The 22073-nt window shown below is 46.7% G+C and overlaps 1 protein-coding gene across 1 annotated transcript in view; it reads left to right on the top strand.

Annotated features, from left to right (window-relative positions):
* The first annotated feature begins 726 nt into the window (after window positions 1-726).
* Window positions 727-22073, top strand: part of stum (stum, mechanosensory transduction mediator homolog) — a 53761-nt gene continuing 32414 nt past the window's right edge. The window contains exon 1 of the mRNA XM_078212195.1: window positions 727-983. Within this exon, the coding sequence (XP_078068321.1) occupies window positions 824-983 (160 nt within the window). The 5' untranslated portion in view covers window positions 727-823. The remainder of the gene's footprint in view (window positions 984-22073) is intronic.

The raw sequence follows: 22073 nt of genomic DNA, 5'->3' as shown, positions 1-22073 counted from the left end.
CAATAATAAGCTGTCTTCCTATTACTGCTACCAAAGTGGATAACCTCACACTTATCCACATTATACTGCATCTGCCATGCAGATGCTCACACACTCAGCCTGTCCAAATCACGCTGAAGCATCTCTGCGTCCTCCTCACAGCTCACCCTCCCACCCAACTTTGTATCATCTGCAAATTTGGAGATAATACGTTCAGTTCATTCTTCTTTATTCTTTGTCTGCCCCTTTAAGGGTGTATTTATTCCCTGTTTGCCCCTTTAAGGGTGTATTTATTCCCTGTTTGCCCCTTTAAGGGTGTTTTTATTCTCTACCTGCCCCTTTAAGGGTGTATTTACTCTCTGCCTGCCCCTTTAAGGATGTGTTTACCTTCTGATGGCCCTTTAAGGTGTATTTACCCTCTGCCTGTCCCTTTAAGGGCGTATGTACCCCCTGCCTGCCCCTTTAAGGGTGTATTTACCCTCTGCCTGCCCCTTTAAGGGCGTATTTACCCCCTGCCTGCCACTTTAAGAGTGTATTTACCCTCTGCCTGCCCCTTTAAGAGTGTATTTACCCTCTGCCTGCCCCTTTAAGAGTGTATTTACCCTCTGCCTGCCCCTTTAAGAGTGTATTTACCCTCTGCCTGCCCCTTTAAGAGTGTATTTACCCTCTGCCTGCCCCTTTAAGTGAGTGTTTGCGCCCAGCCTGTCCTATTCAAGCGGCTGGGATCGCTCCACCCGGCGGCAGCAGCAGCACTAGCACTGGCACTGACACTAGTTTCCGCAGCCGGAGTGCGGACAGAGGGGCTGAGAGCCACAGCTCCGCAGCCTCAGCCAGAGCAGGCGACATGGAGGAGCAGGTCAGCGTGACGGGCTTGTCCTCCTCCAGCCGAGGGGTAGTGATCCAGGTCCGGGAGAAGAAGAGCTGTATGCGGGCAGCCATCCCCTACATGCCTTTCCCACTGGCTGTCTTCTGTCTCTTCCTCAACACCTTCATCCCAGGACTGGGTAAGGGCCCTTTAAATCCACAGGACAGGGGCCATCAAACTAATAACAGAACTAACTCTCTAATAGATGTCTCCCTCTCCAATATATGCTTCTCTATTTAGATATGTGTGTACATTATATCTTGTTTAAATGTCTCATGCATATGTCTCTATGTACTCTGATGTATTTGCTTTCATATGTATATTTTTCTTTTTTATGCTTAGTGTGTGTATATATGTCTCTTGCATATGTGTGTCGATATACTTATGTCTCATGTACATTTCTGTTTTATTTCATGTGTGTCTCTTGCATGTATATGTCTCTTTATATGATCTCTAACATATATGTTTATCCCGAATAAAATTTTTCCCTACCTATATCTGTTCCTCTCTTTAATGTGTTCCTGATTGATGTTATGATTTTTGACAGGTGGAATTTTTAGGAATGTATCTTAACAAAGTTGCTATCCTCTTGCTAATTTGAATTGTACAAAAGTACTCAATGCCTGTTTGCTCTTGTTTATCACTCTCCGCATCCACTCTGTTTTGTGATTTATTTTCAAATAACTCCTGTCAATTGATTTGAGAATCCCGGCGATGTTGATTTAATGTGAGCTGTGTGTAAGTCTTTCTCCCACAGCCCTAATTCAGACAGTTAGATGATTTTCCCCTCCTCTCTCGTCTCTCTGTTAATGTTTCCATTGTTCGAAAGGAGAAGGTTATCCTGTTTAATATATTGGCTCCATTACTGAGCTTATTCCCTTCTTTCAAGAGGTATTCACAGTAGTACTAGGTGTACTCAACCTGTCTCCTCTCTCCCCAGTTAGTAACAAAATAGAATGTTTAAAAGGGACAATCACATTTATTTTCCTCTTGCTGGTACAGCTTTCTTATACAATTTCCATTTGCAGCGCTTTACCAGAAGTGACACAAGGAGACGATGTGCTATTCACATGCAGGCACTGTCTCTCTCTGCTTTTCCCTCTCCTCCCCTTTTCTTTCTGCCTCCAACTCCCTCCCTCTTCCTAATCTCCCTGCCTCTCTCGCTCTCACTCTTTCCCCCCTTCTCTCCTGACAGTTCAGAGTTGACACACTGTGGTTAATTATTCAGACACCACTCGCTCTGGGTGAGAGATCAAAGAGACTTTTTGATTCACTCGAGTGGAAAATGCTACTCTTTGAGTTTGATATAAATGGCAAACATGGGAGGGGGGGAGGGGGCACGAAGAGGGTGAGGAGTGTGGGGATTAGTCGGGAGAGGGTGAGGATCATGGAGTGAGTCGAGCATAGGGAGAGGGGCACAGGGCAGCGAGGTTGGGATGGACATGGAGAGGAGATGGGGTGGGGCACGGACAATAGGTGGGGGGGGGGGGTGGAGTGAAGGGCATAGATGAACCACTGTTCAGTCTCACTCTATTGGCAAGTGGGCAGAGAGCGAGCTGTGGAGGATGGTTGATCCTTGTACAACCTTCAAGGGTAAAGGCAAAGGGGAGAAAATTGGGGGAGGATTCAGGGATTGAACCCGTACTTAATTTAAAGTGTAACATTGCAGGAATATAAGGAGTGGAACACTGGAAACAAAGAGCTAGCATTGGTGGATGGGCTGAATAGCCTATTGTCCTATAACCTCGGCAATAGTGAGGTTATTGGGAGAGAGGGACTGAATCGCGGAGAGAATTGGAAGTGTCGAGGAGAAGTGGAAGGAATTTTTGGGAAGGGAGTGGTTTAGCCGTAATGAGGATTTAAACTGATTTCTTGGAGTGAGGTGTGAAGCAGAACTGCCCCTTCATATCCTTCACCATGTACACACTCATCACAGAACTGTAAGACTTGTTGCTATAGCAATGCCACTTCTCCGAATAGAATTTATGTTTGATTTGCACATAAAATGGATGATGCACCATGCCATGCTAAACCCGTGCCTGCCATAATGTGGTGAGGTGTCCATGGCACAGCGTGGGGGCACAAGGAGATGGTTTAGTGAGGTGCCCAAGGGAGCTTTGGGAAATTTGGCTTATCCTGTAACCCAAAACACCTTTACCTGTGCGAGTATCTAGACTCCGGAATTTATTTGATGACAGTGATTTCTCACCAAGCAGTAATCAGAGCGATCTTTTGTCTAAGGGTACATAGAGTGAAGTTGGTCTGTTTCTGAACTATATGCTCATTCAACCCCACTGCTCCATCCAGCTGGCATTGGGGCCCCTCAAACCCCTCTGATCCTGATCAGACCTGATCAGCAGAACCTTCCTGTTCCCCTAGCCCTCATGTTTACTATGTGTCTGAACTAGCAGCAAGACCCATATTCTCTCCGGATAAAGAAGTTTCTGCTCAATTTCCCCTTGGACTTGTATTTATGGCTCCTGGTTCTGCTCCATTCCTTAAATGGCAACAACTGCTCTACTCCTGCCCTATTATAGCTGTGACGTACATGTATCAGGCCACACCTTGGACTTAAAGAGCCCCAGCCTATTCAAATGTTTCCTCATAAGGTTTGGCTAACCTCCCAATCTACTATAATCCTCGTGAACCTTCCCTGGTGCCTCTATCCTTTTTATAACATGGCGATCAGAGCTGGTCGCAGTAACCTGGAGGTTGACTTCTCCGTTGTTCAATTGTGTGGGTGTGCACATACATTTGTGTATGTGCGCACAGGGACACAATGGGCCAAATGGCAGCTTCCTGTGTATATAGGGGATACATCTTTCAGAGATATTGGTATGGTGTTCTTAATACTAAAGATAAAATACTGCGGATGCTGGAAATCTGAAATAGAACAGAAAATTCTGGAGATACTTCGCAGATCAGACAACATTTGTGGGGGGAAAAAAAAAGAGTTGATGTTTCAGTTCAAGACCTTGGTGAGACCACACCTGGAGTATTGCATGCAGTTATGGTCTCCCTATCTATGAAAAGAAACACTTGCCATAGGGAGTGCAGTGGAAGTTCACCAGGTTGATAGGACAGTCCCACCAATTTATACAGGATTCTTAAGGGGCTTGTCAGGGTAAATGCTGAGAGGATGTTTCCCCTCATGGGAAAGTCTAGGACCAGAGGGCATCGTCTCAGAATAAAGGGGCAGCAATTTAAGACTGGCACAGGGTTGTGTTGCCCTGCTGCCCAAGAAGGGAAAGACTCTTAGTACTGCAGAGGATCAGAAGGACCTTGGGGTCCAGGTCCATAGGACTCTAAAATCAGCCCCGCGGGTGGAGGAGGTGGTTAAGAAGGCGTATGGTGTGCTGGCCTTTATCAATCGAGGGATTGAGTCCGGGGTTAATGATGCAGCTATATAAGGCCCTCGTCAGACCCCACTTGGAGTACTGTGCTCAGTTCTGGTCGCCTCACTATAGGAAGGATGTGGAAAAGATTGAAAGGGTGCAGAGGAGATTTACAAGGATGTTGCCTGGATTGAGTGGCATGCCTTATGAGGATAGGCTGAGGGAGCTCGGTCTTTTCTCCTTGGAGAGACGAAGGATGAGAGGAGACCTAATGGAGGTGTATAAGATGTTGAGAGGCATAGATCGGGTGGACTCTCAGAGGCTTTTTCCCAGGGTGGAAATGTCTGCTACGAGAGGACACAGGTTTAGGGTGCTGGGGGGTAGGTACAGGGGAGATGTTAGGGGTAAGTTTTTCACACAGAGGGTGGTGGGCGAGTGGAATCGGCTGCCGTCAGTGGTGGTGGAGGCGAACTCAATAGGGTCTTTTAAGAGACTCCTGGATGAGTACATGGAGCGTAATAGGCTGGAGGGTTATAGGTAGGTCTAGAAGGTAGGGATGTGTTCGGCACAACTTGTGGGCCGAAGGGCCTGTTTGTGCTGTAGTTTTTCTATGTTTCTAATCCCACTATAAGGAGAGATTGGTTCGACTGGGCCTGTATTCACTAGAGTTTCGAAAGATGAGAGGAAATCTGATTGAAACATATAAAACTCTAACAGGGCTGGACAGACTAGGTGCAGGGAAGATGTTTCCCCTGGCTGGGGAATCTAGAGCCAGGGGACACGGTCTCGGGATACAGGGTAGACCATTTAGGATTGAGGTAAGGAAATATTTCTTCACTCAAAAGGTAGTGAACCTGTGGAATTCTCTACCACAGAAGGCTGTGGAGGCCAAATCGCTGAATATATTCATGAAAGAGATTTTTTTTTTGATTTTAATGGCATCACGCGGTATGGGGAGAAAACAGGAATATAGCATTGAGATAGGGAATCAGTCATGGTCATACTGAATGGTGGAGCAGGCTCCAAGGGCTGAATGGCCTACCCTTGCTCTCAGTTTCTGCGTTTGTTTGAATGGGTCACAAACCTGAGAAGTTAATTCAGTTTCTCGCTCTGCAGATGCTGCCCGAATGGTAAGTATTTCTGACAATAGCTATAATATAAATGTTAATAGCCTTCTGAGTCAGGGTTCAAATCACGCTGCAGACACTTGAATATATCATCCAGGATAATGTTGTGGATAGTCAGCATTGGGTGTGATGTTAAACCAAGGCCTGATCTACCCTCTCGGGTGGATGAAGCACTAGAGACCAGGAACCTCACTTCTGTATCTGTGTCCCAGTAATGCACACCTTGCGTCAAAAAGTAAGTATCGCACTTTGTTACAGATGTCCAACATTTTTTATTTTTGTTCTTGTTCTTGAAGGAAGATAAAGTCAGCTGGACTCTGAGGCTGAGCTGCCACCAGCAGTTTATATCTCCCTAAAATCACCTGGATTGATAGAGTAGTAGGGTTTAAAGCGCCAGGTTTGAGCAGTAGGGTTTAACGGGACAGGCACCAGGCCCAGCTGGGTTAGCAGTGGTGAAATCAGCTTGGATCTGCTATCCTGTGGTTGAACCTCCGTTATGTCGTCTCTGGCAGTTTGTAAAGTTGTTGACCCTGAGTGCATTCCTTGCCCTGGCGACTGTATAGCTCCAAATTATTCTTTAAATGTGCCATCTCCTGCCATATATAAAGAGATTTATTTCTGTAACAGTTAGCTTTTTAGAATTCCTCATCTCAGAAACAAATCTGAAGCTACCCATATTTGGACAAAGAAAATAGAAGATCTGCATTGGAGGCTGTGAGGCAGAATCGCTCAGTTCTCCAGAGAGAAGGGTTGTATTTTCTAACTCCGTCTCAAATCACTCGTAGCCCAGATCCCCAGAAAGACAAGGCTGTAATATCCAATTCCCTCTCAAATCACTCGTAACCCAGCTCCCCAGGGAGAAGGGCTGTAATATCTAACTCCCTCTCAAATCACCCGTAACCCAGCTCCCCAGGGAGAAGGGCTGTAATATCTAACTCCCTCTCAAATCACCCGTAACCCAGCTCCCCAGGGAGAAGGGCTGTAATATCTAACTCCCTCTCAAATCACCCGTAACCCAGTTCCCCAGAGAGAAGGGCTGTAATATCTAACTCCCTCTCAAATCACCCGTAACCCAGCTCCCCAGGGAGAAGGGCTGTAATATCTAACTCCCTCTCAAATCACCCGTAACCCAGCTCCCCAGGGAGAAGGGCTGTAATATCCAATTCCCTCTCAAATCACTCGTAACCCAGCTCCCCAGGGAGAAGGGCTGTAATATCTAACTCCCTCTCAAATCACCCGTAACCCAGTTCCCCAGAGAGAAGGGCTGTAATATCTAACTCCCTCTCAAATCACCCGTAACCCAGTTCCCCAGAGAGAAGGGCTGTAATATCTAACTCCCTCTCAAATCACCCGTAACCCAGCTCCCCAGGGAGAAGGGCTGTAATATCCAACTCTGTCTTAAATCACTCGTAACTCGGCTCCCCAGAGAAACAGGACCGTAATGTACAATTCTCTCAGTCATAACCCATCTCCCCAGGCAGACAGGACCGTAATGCTAAACTCTCTCTCTTAAATCACCCATAACCCATCTCCCCAGGCAGACAGGACCGTAATGCTAAACTCTCTCTCTTAAATCACCCATAACCCATCTCCCCAGGCAGACAGGACCGTAATGCTAAACTCTCTCTCTTAAATCACCCATAACCCATCTCTTCGGAGAGACAGCACCATGATGCCCACCTCTCTCCCAAATCTGTCATAACCCAACTCCCAGGACAGGCATCCCATAATGCCCAAAGCTTTCTCGCATTCTCTCTCATCACTCTCAGCTCTGGAAGTTTCTTTGGGGACTCTCTGAGGATGAATTCAATAGGAGAGCTGTAACATATTGGTTATGTTGCTGGACTAGTAATTCAGAGGTCTCAACTAATTAACATAAGTTCAAGTGCCACTATGACAGCTGGGGAAATTTGTGAAACTAATTAAATAAATCTGGAATAGACGCAGCTCAAACACTGCTCGTAGTTTTGTGGCCAACATTACTGATATCAGATTGCATTAAAAACCCACCGGGTTTGCTGTTATTTAGGAAAGGAAATTTCCCCCTTGCCCTACGTGTGACTCCAGACCCATAGCAATGCGGTTGACCCTAACAGCTGCTTTGGTGTATTCAAGAGGACAGCCCCCAGCTGAACAACCAGCCAAATTAATCTCAGGATCCAAACAAACTGGGAGAGAGCAAATGCGACTTAAAAATAAATGTCTTCACACAGGAAGGCTGAGAGAATGTGAAACAAAATGTGCCCGAGGCGGCAGGAAGTGTTTAATAAATGTTTACTTGGTTAGGGACCGCATTAAAGGATGTAGAGAAAAATGGAGGGATTTGAGATCGGGAGGACTAAGAACTGCTGTGGGTGAGAAGATGGTCGCTCCTGTCCCTATCTGGCGATGTTAATCATTCTTCATGGGGGTTGAGACTGGGAAACTAGAACCTTGTGCTTCATCACTCTTCCCATACTCCTTTATCCCCTTTTCCCTTTGCATCTGCAGCCTTCCCATTCCTGTGCCCCCAATCTTTCCGCCCCCCTCTCTCTCTCTCTCTCCATTTCTCTTTCCTTTTAAACCAGTGGCCTAACCTGATCTTGAACGTCAGAGCTGACGAAGGGTCATCCAGACTCGCAACGTTGGCTCTATTCTCTCTTCACAGATGCTGTCAGACTTGCTGAGATTCCGGGAATCAGTCTGGTAAAACTTCGCTGGACTCCCTCAGTAGCAAGAATGTCCTTCCTCAGACTGGAAGACCAAAACTGCACGGCACTCAAGGTGTGACCTCATCAAGGCCCTGTATAACTGCAGCTGGACATCCCTACTCTTTTACTCAAATCCTCTTGACCATCATGCCATTAGCTTCCCTCACCGCCTGCTGTACCCGTATGCCAACCTTCAATAACTGTTCCACCATGCCACCCAGGTCATGTTGCACTTCCCGTTTTCCTAAACCATTCAAATAATCACATTTTCTCCCTGACAACAAAAGAGTTGTCAGGGAGAAAATCGGACCTCTCAGGGACAAAGGAGGGGAATTATGCTTAGAACCCAAGGGAATAGGGGAGATCCTAAATGAATACTTTGCATCGGTATTCATGAAGGAAAGGGACGTGTTAACCAGGAGTGTCTCGGAGGGAGGTGTTGACCCGTTAGAGAAAATCTCCATAACAAGGGAGGAAGTGTTAGGTTTTTTAGGGAACATTAAAACTGACAAAAGCCCCAGGGCCTGATGGCATCTATCCTAGACTGCTCAGGGAGACAAGAGATGAAATTGCTGGGCTTCTGACGGAAATCTTTGTTGCTTCTTTGGACACAGGTGAGGTCCCTGAGGTTTGGAGGATAGCGAATGTGGTCCCGTTGTTTAAGAAGGGTAGCAAAGAACAAAGAACAATATAACACAGGAACAGGCTCTTCGGCCCGCCAAGCCTGCGCCGCTCCAAACTAGACCATTCTTTTGTATCCCTCCATTCCCACTCCGTCCATGTGGCTATCTAGATAAGTCTTAAACGTTCCCAGTGTGTCCGCCTCCACCACCTTGCCCGGCAGCGCATTCCAGGCCCCCACCACCCTCTGTGTAAAATACGTCCTTCTGATATCCGTGTTAAACCTGCCTTCCCCCCTCACCTTGAACCTATGACCCCTCGTGAAGGTCACCACCAACCTGGGAAAAAGCTTCCCACCGTTCACCCTATTTATGCCTTCCATAATTTTATACACCTCTATTAGGTCACCCCTCATCCTCCATCTTTCCAGTCAGAACAACCCCAGTTTACCCAATCTCTCCTCATAACTAAGCCCTTCCATACCAGGCAACATCCTGGTAAACTCCTCTGCACCCTCTCTAAAGCCTCCACGTCCTTCTGGTAGTGTGGCGACCAGAACTGGGCGCAGTGTTCCAAATGCGGCCGAACCAACGTTCTATACAACTGCAACATCAGACCCCAACTTTTATACTCTATGCCCCGTCCTATAAAGGCAAGCATGCCATATGCCTTATTCACTACCTTCTCCACCTGTGACGTCACCTTCAAGGATCTGTGGACTTGCACACCCAGGTCCCTCTGCGTATCTACACCCTTTATGGTTCTGCCATTTATCGTATAGTTCCCCCCTACGTTAGTTCTACCAAAATGCATCACTTCGCATTTATCTGGATTGAATTCCATCTGCCATTTCTTTGCCCAAATTTCCAGCCTATCTATATCCTTCTGTAGCCTCTGACAATGTTCCTCACTATCTGCAAGTCCAGCCATTTTCGTGTCGTCTGCAAACTTACTGATCACCCCAGTTACACCTTTTTCCTGATCGTTTATATAAATCACAAACAGCAGAGGTCCCAGTACAGAGCCCTGCGGAACACCACTAGTCACAGGCATCCAGCCGGAATAAGACCCTTCCACTACCACCCTCTGTCTTCTGTGACCAAGCCAATTCTCCACCCATCTAGACACCTCCCCCTTTATCCCATGAGATCCAACCTTTTGCACCAACCTACCATGAGGGACTTTGTCAAACGCTTTACTAAAGTCCATATAGACGACATCCACGGCCCTTCCCTCATCAACCATTCTAGTCACTTCTTCAAAAAACTCCACCAGGTTAGTGAGGCATGACCTCCCTCTCACAAAACCATGCTGACTATCGTTAATCAGTTTATTCCTTTCTAAATGCGCATACATCCTATCTCTAAGAATCCTCTCCAACAACTTCCCTACCAGAGACATCAAGCTCACCGGCCTATAATTACTCGGGTTATCCTTCCTACCCTTCTTAAATAACGGGACCACATTAGCTATCCTCCAATCCTCTGGGACCTCACCTGTGTCCAGTGACGAGACAAAGATTTGCGTCAGAGGCCCAGCGATTTCATCTCTCGTCTCCCTGAGCAGCCTTGGATAGATTCCATCAGGCCCTGGGGATTTGTCAGTCTTTATATTCCCTAAAAAAATCTAACACTTCCTCCCTTGTAATGGAGATTTTCTCTAACGGGTCAACACTCCCTTCCGAGACACTCCCAGTCAACACATCCCTCTCCTTTGTGAATACCGACACAAAGTATTCATTTAGGATCTCCCCTACTTCTTTGGGCTCTAAGCATAATTCCCCACTTTTGTCCCTGAGAGGTCCGATTTTTTCCCCTGACAACCCTTTTGTTCCTAATGTATGAATAAAATGCCTTGGGATTCTCCTTATTCCTGTCTGCCAAGGACATTTCGTGACCCCTTTTTGCCCTTCTAATTCCTCATTTGAGTTCTTTCCTACTTTGTATTCCTCCAGAGCTCCCTCCGTTTTTAGCTGCCTGGACCTAACGTACGCCTCTCTTTTCTTTTTGACTGATCCCTCAATTTCCCTGGTTATCCACAGTTCTCGAATCCTACCCTTCTTATCCTTCTTTTTTACAGGCACATGCCTATCCTGCAGCCCTAACAACTGTTCCTTAAAAGATTCCCACATGCCAGATGTGGATTTACCCTCAAACAGCCTCTCCCAATCAACAGCTGCCAATTTCTGCCTAATCCCACTAAAGTTAGCCTTCCCCCAATCCAACACTTTACCCTTGGGACACAACTCATCCTTTTCCATCACTATCCTAAAGCTAACAGAATTGTGGTCACTATTTGCCACATGTTCCCCTACCGAAACTTTGAAGACCTGACCGGGCTCATTCCCCAGTACTAGGTCCAGTATAGCCCCCTCTCTAGTCGGGCTATCTACATATTGTTCCAAAGAACCTTCCTGTACGCATTTTACAAATTCCTCCCCATTCAGACTCCCAGCCCTACGCGCTTTCCAGTCTATACCAGGGAAATTGAAGTCTCCCACTACAACAACTCTATTTTTCCTGCACCTATCCATTATCTCCTGACATATCCGTTCTTTCACTTCCCTTGGGCTGTTGGGGGCCTGTAGTATACCCCCAACATAGTGACTGCGCCCTTCCTGTTTCTGAGCTCCACCCACAGTGACTCGTTACATGACCCCTCTGAATTGTCCTCCCTCTGCACCGCTGTAATATGCTCTCTAACTAATACTGCTACTCCCCCACCTCTTTTGGCCCCTCCTCTGTCTCGCCTAAAACACTTGTACCCTGGAATGTTCAGTTACCAGTCCTGTCCCTCTTTCAACCAAGTCTCTGTCACCGCAACCACACCCAAATTCCTCGTAAGCATTAAGGCCCTAAGTTCGTCTGTCTTACCTGCTATGCTCCTTGCATTGAAGTAGATGCACTCCAGACCTCCAGGCCCAGTGAGGTCATCCTCCCCCAGAGTGCTCTTCTTCTTTGCCAGCCTTGTCCTGGCCCCAAGCTCGTCCCCAGCCTCTACACTTGTAGACATAATTTTTTGATCCCCACCCCCCTGCCATATTAGTTTAAACCCACCCGAACTGCACTAGCAAAACTCTCAGCCAGGATATTCGTGCCCTTCCAATTTAGTTGTGGCCTGTCCTTCTTGTACAGGTGCCCTCCTCTCTTGAAAACTTCCCAGTGATCCAGGAATATGAAGCCCTCCCTCCTGGACCAGTTCTTTAGCCATGCGTTCAATTGTACTATCTCCCTATTCCATGCCTCACTGGCCCTAGCAGGGATAACCCGGGAAATTATAGGCCAGTGAGCTTGACGTCCGTGGTAGGGAAGTTGTTGGAGAGGATTCTTAGAGACAGGATGCATGTGCATTTAGAACGGAAAATGGTAGAACTCTGAAGAGTGCAGTTGAACAGAGGGATCTGGGAATACAGGTACAGAATTCCCTAAAAGTGACGTCACAGGTGGATAGGTTGGTAAAGAGTGCCTTTGGTACATTGGCCTTTATAAATCGGAGTATCGAGTATAAAAGTTGGAGTGTTATGGTAAGGTTATATAAGGCATTGGTGAGGCCGAATTTGGAGTATTGTGTACAGTTTTGGTCACCTAGTTACAGGAAGGATGTAAATAAGGTTGAAAGAGTGCAGAGAAGGTTCACAAGGATGTTGCCGGGACTTGAGAAGCTGAGTTACAGAGAGAGATTGAATAGGTTGGGACTTTATTCCCTGGAGGGGAGATTTGATAGAGGTGTATAAGATTTTGATGGGTATAGATAGAGTGAATGCAAGCAGGCTTTTTCCGCTGAGGTTAGGGGAGAAAAAAACCAGAGGGCATGGGTTAAGGGTGAAAGGAGAAAAGTTTAAAGGGAATATTAGGGGGGGCTTCTTCACGCAGAGAGTGGTGGGAGTGTGGAATGAGCTGCCGGATAAAGTGGTAAATGCGGGGTCACTTTTAACATTTAAGAAAAACTTGGACGGGTTCATGGATGAGAGGGGTGTGGAGGGATATGGTCCAAGTGCAGGTCAGTGGGACTAGGCATAAAATGGTTCGGCACAGACAAGAAGGGCCAAAAGGCCTGTTTCTGAGCTGTAATTTTCTATGGTTCTATGGCCTCCACCTGCTCCTATCTTGTATGTTTCTGTGCTTCTATCCCCAATCCCTCCTTCCCATCTCTTCTCCATAACCCAATCAGTTCCCTATTGCAAATCATTAATATATAATGTGAACAGTTAGAGTCCTAGCACAGATCCCTGCGGAACCCCACTCATCACTGACTGCCAATCAGAAAAAGACCCATTTATGCCAACTCTTTGCCTCCTATCTGCTAACCAGCTTTCTATCCAACTCAAGACATTACCTGCAATCCCATGTGCTTTAACTTTACACAATAGTCTGTTATGTGAGACCTTGTCGAAAGTCTTCTGAAAGTCTAAATAAACCACATCCACTGGTTCTCCTCGGTCAACTCTTCCAGTTACATCCTCAAAAAATTCCAATAGATTCGTCAAGCATGTTTTTCCCTTTGTAAATCCATGCTGACTTTGTCTGATTATACCACTGCCTTCCAAATGCTGAGTTATGAAATCCTTGATAATGAATTCTAGCAACTTCCCCAGTATCGACGTTAGGCTCACTGGTCTATATGGGAAGGAGGGAGGCCAGCGATCAGGGTGGACTGGGTGGGGGGGAGGGAGGGGTTAGCCTGCTGGGAGGGGTCGGGACTGCAGGAGTGGGGGTCAGGACTGTGAGGGTAGGGATTCGGGGGAGAGTGTTGGAGATCAGACCAGGCCGGGAGGGAGGGGGGTTCGAGGCTGGGCCCAGGAATGGCCTGGGGGCCAGCGATCAGGCCATGGGGGGGCTCAGAGAGCCAGTGTTGCAGAGGTCACGGGGCTGGCCAGCGATCATGGTGTGGGGGGAGGCGGGGGGGTGGTCTGTGTGCCAACAACTGGAAGGCTGGCAGTGCGAGGCCATTGCGCATGTGTCAATGTCAACTCTGATAGATCGGCACATGAAATGGAGGAATGTGGCAGATTTTCCCTGGCACAGGTTTAGAACAGAAACTGTCCCATTCACACTTTCTTGAAACTCTTTCACACACTCCAAGCCCTTTGCAGTAAAGCCAGTGTACCATTTGCTTTCTCATTGCTTGCTATACCTTCCTGTGACCTGGGATTTATTTACAGGGATAATCAAATCCATCTCAGTACCAACATTTACTCAGCTTTCATCGCTCAGAAAGATACTTCCACCTCTGTCTGTGCTCAGCCCCCTGGATGAGAGGGGTGTGGAGGGATATGGTCCAAGTGCAGGTCAGTGGGACTAGGCAAAAAATGGGTCGGCACTGACAAGAAGGGCCAAAAGGCCTGTTTCTGAGCTGTAATTTTCTATGGTTCTATGGTTCTATGGAACAATCTCATTAGTGACAGACAGCATGGTTTTGTAAGAGGGAAGTCGTGCCTTACAAATTTGGTGGAGGTATTTGAGGAAGTGACAAAAACGGTTGGCGAAGGGCCGTGGATGTCGTCTATATGGATTTCAGTAAGGCATTTGACAAAGTCCCACATGGCAGGTTGGTTAAGAAGGTTAAGGCTCATGGGATACAAGGAGAAGTGACTAGATGGGTGGAGAACTGGCTTGGCCATAGGAGACAGAGGGTAGTGGTCGAAGGGTCTTTTTCTGGCTGGAGGTCTGTGACCAGTGGTGTTCCGCAGGGCTCTGTACTGGGACCTCTGCTATTTGTGATATATATAAATGATTTGGAAGAAGGAGTAACTGGTGTAATCAGCAAGTTTGCGGATGACACGAAGATGGCTGGACTTGCGGATAGCGAAGAGCATTGTCGGGCAATACAGCAGGATATAGATAGGATGGAAAATTGGGCGGAGAGGTGGCAGATGGAGTTTAATCCGGATAAATGCGAAGTGATGCATTTTGGAAGAAATAATGTAGGGAGGAGTTATACAATAAATGGCAGAGTCATCAGGAGTATAGAAACACAGAGGGACCTAGGTGTGCAAGTCCACAAATCCTTGAAGGTGGCAACACAGGTGGAGAAGGTGGCGAAGAAGGCATATGGTATGCTTGCCTTTATAGGACGGGGTATAGAGTATAAAAGCTGGAGTCTGATGATGCAGCTGTATAGAACGCTGGTTAGGCCACATTTGGAGTACTGCGTCCAGTTCTGGTTGCCGCACTACCAGAAGGACGTGGAGGCGTTAGAGAGAGTGCAGAGAAGGTTTACCAGGATGTTGCCTGGTATGGAAGGTCTTAGCTATGAGGAGAGCTTGGGTAAACTGGGCTTGTTCTCCCTGGAAAGATGGAGAATGAGGGGAGATCTAATAGAGGTGTACAAGATTATGAAGGGGATAGATAGGGTGAACAGTGGGAAGCTTTTTCCCAGATCAGAAGTGACGATCACGAGGGGTCACAGGCTCAAGCTGAGAGGGGCGAAGTATAACTCAGATATTAGAGGGATGTTTTTTACACAGAGGGTGGTGGGGGCCTGGAATGCGCTGCCAAGTAGGGTGGTGGAGGCAGGCACGCTGGCATCGTTTAAGACTTACCTGGATAGTCACATGAGCAGCCTGGGAATGGAGGGATACAAACGAATGGTCTAGTTGGACCAAGGAGCGGCACAGGCTTGGAGGGCCGAAGGGCCTGTTTCCTGTGCTGTACTGTTCTTTGTTCTTGTTCTAGTATTTCTGGAAGGTTATTTGTGTCCTCCTTCATGAAGACAGAAGTATTTGTTCAGCTGGTCTGCCATCCCTTCGTTGCCCATTATGAATTCACCTGATTCTAACTGTAAGGGACCTACATTTGTCTTCACCAGTCTTTTTCTCTTCACATATCTAGCTTTTGCGTCAGTTTTTGTGTTTTCTGTAAGCTTACTCTCATATTCTATTTTCCCCTTGTGAGTTAAACTCTTTGTCCTCTTCTGCTGGATTTTAAATTTCTCCCAATCCTCAGGTTTGCTGCTTTTTCTGGCCAATTTCTATGCCTCCTCTTTGACACTATCCCTGATTTCCCTTGTTAGCCATGGTTGAACCACCTTGCCCCCCTGTTTTACTCTTACGCCAGACAGGGATGTACAGTTGTACGGGCGGCACGGTAGCACAGTGGTTAGCACTATTGCTTCACAGCTCCAGGAACCTGGGTTCGATTCCCGACTTGGGTCACTGTCTGTGTGGAGTTTGCACATTCTCCTCATGTCTGCGTGGGTTTCCTCCGGGTGCTCCAGTTTCCTCCCACAGTCCAAAGATGTGCGGGTTAGGTCGATTGGCCATGCTAAAATTGCCCTTAGTGTCCTGAGATGCGTAGGTTAGAGGGATTAGTGGGTAAATATGTAGGGATACGGAGGTAGGGCCTGGGTGGGATTGTGTTCGGTGCAGACTCGATGGGCCGAATGGCCTCTTTCTGTACTGTAGGGATTCTATTCTATTCTATGAAGTTCATTCATGTGTTCTTTCAATGTCTGCCATTGCTTATCCACTTTCAACCCCTTAAGTACCCTTTTCCAGCTTATTTTAGCCAATGTACATCTCATTCCATCAAAGTTAGTTTTCCTTAAGTTCAGGACCCTAGTCTCAGACTTTTCACTCTCCATCTTAATGAAGAATTCTACCATATTATGGTCATGCTTCCCCAAAAGATCTTGCACCAAAAGATTGCTAATTAATGCTCTCTCATTACACAATATCCAGTCTAGGAATGCCTGCTCTCTAGTTAGTTCCTTGACATATTGGTCGAGAAAACCATTCCTCCTCCTTAGGGAGGAGTTATACAATAAATGGCAGAGTCATCAGGAGTATAGAAACACAGAGGGACCTAGGTGTGCAAGTCCACAAATCCTTGAAGGTGGCAACACAGGTGGAGAAGGTGGCGAAGAAGGCATATGGTATGCTTGCCTTTATAGGACGGGGTATAGAGTATAAAAGCTGGAGTCTGATGATGCAGCTGTATAGAACGCTGGTTAGGCCACATTTGGAGTACTGCGTCCAGTTCTGGTCGCCGCACTACCAGAAGGACATGGAGGCATTGGAGAGAGTGCAGAGAAGGTTTACCAGGATGTTGCCTGGTATGGAGGGTCTTAGCTATGAGGAGAGATTGGGTAGACTGGGGTTGTTCTCCTTGGAAAGACGGAGAATGAGGGGAGATCTAATAGAGGTATACAAGATTATGAAGGGTATAGATAGGGTGAACAGTGGGAAGCTTTTTCCCAGGTCGGAGGTGACGATCACGAGGGGTCACGGGCTCAAGCTGAGAGGGGCGAAGTATAACTCAGACATCAGAGGGACGTTTTTTACACAGAGGGTGGTGGGGGCCTGGAATGCGCTGCCAAGTAGGGTGGTGGAGGCAGGCACGCTGACATCGTTTAAGACTTACCTGGATAGTCACATGAGCAGCCTGGGAATGGAGGGATACAAACGATTGGTCTAGTTGGACCAAGGAGCGGCACAGGCTTGGAGGGCCGAAGGGCCTGTTTCCTGTGCTGTACTGTTCTTTGTTCTTTATACATTCCAGGAAATCCTCCTCCATCGCGTTATGATCAGTTTGGTGAGCCCAATGAATATGCAGATTGAAGTCACCCATAATAACTGTTCTACCCTCACTGCATGCATCTCTAATTTCCTGCTTGATGCCTTCCCCAACCTCACTACTACTGTTTGGTGGTCTTTGATTTTGATTTGATTTTGGTTTGATTTATTATTGTCACATGTATTCGCATACAGAGAAAAGTATTGTTTCTTGCGTGCTATACAGACAAAGCATACTGTGCATAGAGAAGGAAAGGAGAGAGTGCAGAATGTAGTGTTACAGTCATAGCTAGGATGTAGAGAAAGATCAGTTTAGTGCGAGGTAAGTCCATTCAAAAGTCTGAAGAACAGCAGGGAAGAAACTGTTCTGTACACAACTCCCGCTAATGTTTTTGTCCTTTGGTGTTCCACAGCTCCACCCATACAGACTCCACATTGTCCAGGCTAATGTCCGTCCTTACTATTGCGTTAATCTCCGCTTTAACCAGCAACGCTATCCATCCCCTTTCCTTTCCATCTGTCTTTCCTGAATATTAAATACTCCTAGGTGTTGAGTTACTACCCCTTGGTCTCCGTGATCCCAATTACATCATATTCGTTAATGACTATCTGCACAGCTAATTCATCCAGCTTATTACAATTGCCCTCGCATTGAGACACAGCCTTCAGGCTTGTTTTTTTGACAATTATTGCCCTCTTAGAATTATGATGTAATGTGGCCCTTTTTGATTTTTGTCTTTGGTTTCTCTGCGTTCCACTTTTCCCCTTACTGCCTTTAGTTTCTCTTCCCACTTTCTGTTCCCTCTGACTTCCTGCACCAGTTCCCATCCCCCTGCCACATTAGTTTAAACCCTCCCCAACAGCACTTGCACCATCCCTCAAGCCACCTATTCATTTTAGCTATCCTAACATTCTTACTCTGACCAGCACGTGGCACTGGTAGCAAACCTGAGATTACTCCCTTCTGAGGTCTTACTTTTTAGTTTAACTCCTAACTTCCTAAATTCAGCTCGTAGGACTTCATCCCACCTTTTGCCAATATCGTTGGCGCCTATATGCATCACGACAGCTGGCTGTTCACCCTCCCCCTCCCCCTCCAAAAAGCCCTGCAGCCGCTCCGAGACATCCTTGACCCTTGCACCAGGGAGGCAACATACCATTCTGGAGTCTCGTTTGTGTCTGCAGAAATGCCAATCTATTCCCCTTACAATTTAAACCCCTATCACTATAGCTCTGCCACTCTTTCCTGCCCTCCTGCACAGCAGAGCCAGCCATGGTACCATGAACCTGGCTGCTGCCATCTTCCCCTGGTGAACCATCTCCCTTAACAGTATCCAAAGCGGTATATCTGTTTTGGAGGGAGATGACCGTAGGGGACCTCTGCACTGCCTTCCTACTCTTCCTCTGTCTGGTGGCCAGCCATTCCCTATCTTCCTCAGTAATTTTTATCTGCGGTGTAACCAACTCACTGAATGTGCTATCCACGTATTCCTCAGCATCACGGATGCTCCAAAGTGAATACATCTGCAGCTCCAGAGCTGTCAAGTGATCTGACAGGAGCCGCAGTTGGACACATTTCCTGCACGTGAAGGAGCCAGGTCCCTGAATTCCCACATTGCACAGGAGGAGCATGACACGGGTCTGGGATCTTGTGCCATAACTTAATCCTTAAGTTAATGTAACAACAACAGCGACAATGCCAAGAGAAAAACAAATGAGAAAAAGGAAAAGAAGAACTACTTGCCAATCACTTATCTGTTGGCTGTGACGTCACGGTTCAATTTTCTTTCTACTTCCTCTTGTCCTTGAATCTCCCTCGCAGATCTGCCTCTCCATTCCTCCCAAAGGACAGCACCTCTTTCCACTCAGCTCCAAATTTCTGATACCCTCACTCTGGCTGAATCTCACTCCGGCTGCAGTGCCTCTCCCACTGGTCGTGTGCAAACTCACTAGTTACGGTTGACTTTGATCAATCGACATTTTCGGAGTCCTTGAATCATCGAATCAGAGGGATAAATAAAGTGATTCGCAACTATTGTGGTTTTGGAGAGCACTTTGTCTACAAGCTGCTCTGTGGATGTCATTGCCAATTATGGAGATACAGTGCAGCACTGAAGGAGTGCTGTACTATCAGAGATGCTTTCACAAGGATGTTGCCGGGACTTGAGAAGCTGAGTTACAGAGAGAGATTGAATAGGTTGGGACTTTATTCCCTGGAGCGTAGAAGATTGAGGGGAGATTTGATAGAAGTGTATAAGATTTTGATGGGTATAGATAGAGTGAATGCAAGCAGGCTTTTTCCGCTGAGGCTAGGGGAGAAAAAAACCAGAGGACATGGGTTAAGGGTGAAAGGAGAAAAGTTTAAAGGGAATATTAGGGGGGGCTTCTTCACGCAGAGAGTGGTGGGAGTGTGGAATGAGCTGCCAGATAAAGTGGTAAATGCGGGGTCACTTTTAACATTTAAGAAAAACTTGGACGGGTTCATGGATGAGAGGGGTGTGGAGGGATATGGTCCAAGTGCAGGTCAGTGGGACTAGGCATAAAATGGTTCGGCACAGACAAGAAGGGCCAAAAGGCCTGTTTCCGAGCTGTAATTTTCTATGGTTTCTATGGTTTCTATGCTGCTTTTCAATAAGACATTAACCGGGACCCTGTCTACCTGCAGATGAATGTCCGTGGCACACTTTAAAGCCTGGCTTTTGTGCTCAAGTCTTTAACTTGGTCCTTCTGATTTCCCCGAGTCCCATGTCAACTGTGGGTCATACACTCGTCCCCGGGGTCAGAAGCTATGGTAGGTTTGAGTCTCTCCCTCAGCTGAAGGTGTGCCAATCTAGGCTGACACTCCAGTTCTGAGGGAGTGCTGCACTGTCGGACATGCGTTGGATGAGCCAATAAACATCGGCCTTGACTCCTCTCTAAGGTAAGATAATGTAATATGGATTTGAAGGAAAGAAGGGGAATTAACTATGGTGTTCTGACCAATATTTATCTCTCAACCAACATCAAGAGAATATCAGGTCGCTATCACAGATAATTGTGGCAGCTTGTTGTGCACAAACTGGAAGGGTAAGAAATTTGAGTAACAGGTGAAGCTCTCCATTTCACGATGACCGAGTGGCATTTTCCACTAACAGATGCTGTCGCGAGCCAGAAAGATGTTCTGCTACCACAGAATGTGATATTTGAATTTCTGAGCGGGTGCGAAGCCAGGTACACAGTCCGTACATCCCAATTAACTGTGGATCATATCAAACAGCATGTCCCTTTGGCAGGATACTGACTGTACTTAACCAGGCCGTGCTTGCAAAACTCCGAACATAATCATTCTGCGCTTGGACAGCGCTTGCTGCACAATCCTGATTGTGCCAAGAATTTGGGCTGGCAGTGTAGCTCCCTGAATCTTGCTGAGAGCTACGTATGTTCATAGACAGGGAGTTGTCCTCTGCAGGCAAACATAGAAAAACAGAAACTAGAAGCAGGAGTAGGCCATTCAGCCCTTTGAGCCTGCTCCATCTTTCATTATGATCATGGCTGATCATCAAGAGGAGCATGTCCAGGCAAATGCACCTTTTAAAAAATTAAATAAAAGCTGGGACACAACAGCTCACTGGCGTGTTTGCCATGGCAATGTCTCAACCAATCAGGGCTAACTTGCCAACCAATCAGCACCCTTTGCAGTATAAATTATTGTTGCCTTTGAAATTTAGTATTCTTGCATCTGTCCTGATGAGTACACGACCAAAAGCTTCAACAGCACGTCCCTCTTTTTGAAGCAACAGACAAATTGGTTACTTTGGAAACTGTCAAATTGACTAATGCACTCTAGGATATCTTGAGGCTATGAAAGGCGCTATAGAAATACAGGTTCTTTCTCTCGATGGGATGATGTCAGACTGTGTGCATGCTGAGATTGTTCCAGAATGTTATGTGGATTGAACTTCGAAAGAATTACTGAGTGACTGAACATTTTGAACGCATTCTCTCTCTCTCTCTCGCTCATTCACTCCCTTTCGTAAGCATTCTTTAGCGCTCTTTATTATTCATGTGTTTGCTGGGTTTCAGTACCTGCTGCGTTCAGTAGGAACTGTGTAAAATAGAGCTGCAAATAGGCTCCAGCTGTGGCAGGCCTGCTGTTCCCAGTGCTGTGGAGTCAATTCACTGAAATTCCAGCACAGCATCAACATCCCTGACTCAAAAACAGGTCGTCCCAGAGCCCCAGTCTTCAACATACCTTTAATTCAACAATAATGGAGTCAAAATCAAACCCCAACAGATTAACAACAATCTTTTATTTCCCATATCGTGGTATCTTCAGTGTCCACCCAAGAGTGTTCCCGCACTGAGCTCGGAGCACGTAATTGTCCTTGTGCTGACAACACACCTGTGTTTTATAACAAAAAATTTCCTCCTCTCACCTCCTAAATCTCCTCTTATTTTCCCAAATCTTTAAATCTCCGTCCCCTCGTTACCGACCCTCTGCTCAGTGGAAACAGTTTCTCATTTTCTATTCTTATCAAAATGCCTCACCGTTTTGAACTCCTGGAATAATCCTGGAACTCTCTCCCTAACAGCGCTGTGGCTGTACCTACACCAAATGCGGTGCAGCCGTTTATGAAGGCGGCTCACCACCCCCTTCTCGAGGGAAATTACAGACGGGCAACAAACGACAGCCATAATCAATGGATGGATGGGAAAAATAGAATTCCTCTCCTAAATCTCCCTCCAGGGAATGGGCAGTAAATGCCAACTTGCAACAACATCCCCACATTTGAGAATTAATTCAGAGAAGATGTGTCAATTTAGTGTGCAGTGAACAGGACCTGTAAGTAGTGGAGTGCTGCAGGGATCAGTGCTGGGGCCACAATTATGTACAATAATTATTAATGACTTGGACGAGGGAAGTGAATGTACTATTGCCAAGTTTGCGGATTACACAGACATAGG

Source organism: Mustelus asterias, chromosome 5 (genome assembly GCF_964213995.1).
Source record: "Mustelus asterias chromosome 5, sMusAst1.hap1.1, whole genome shotgun sequence".
Taxonomy (NCBI): Eukaryota; Metazoa; Chordata; class Chondrichthyes; order Carcharhiniformes; family Triakidae; genus Mustelus; species Mustelus asterias.
The sequence above is the reverse complement of the archived record's forward strand: the minus strand, read 5'-3'. Positions and strand labels throughout refer to the sequence as shown.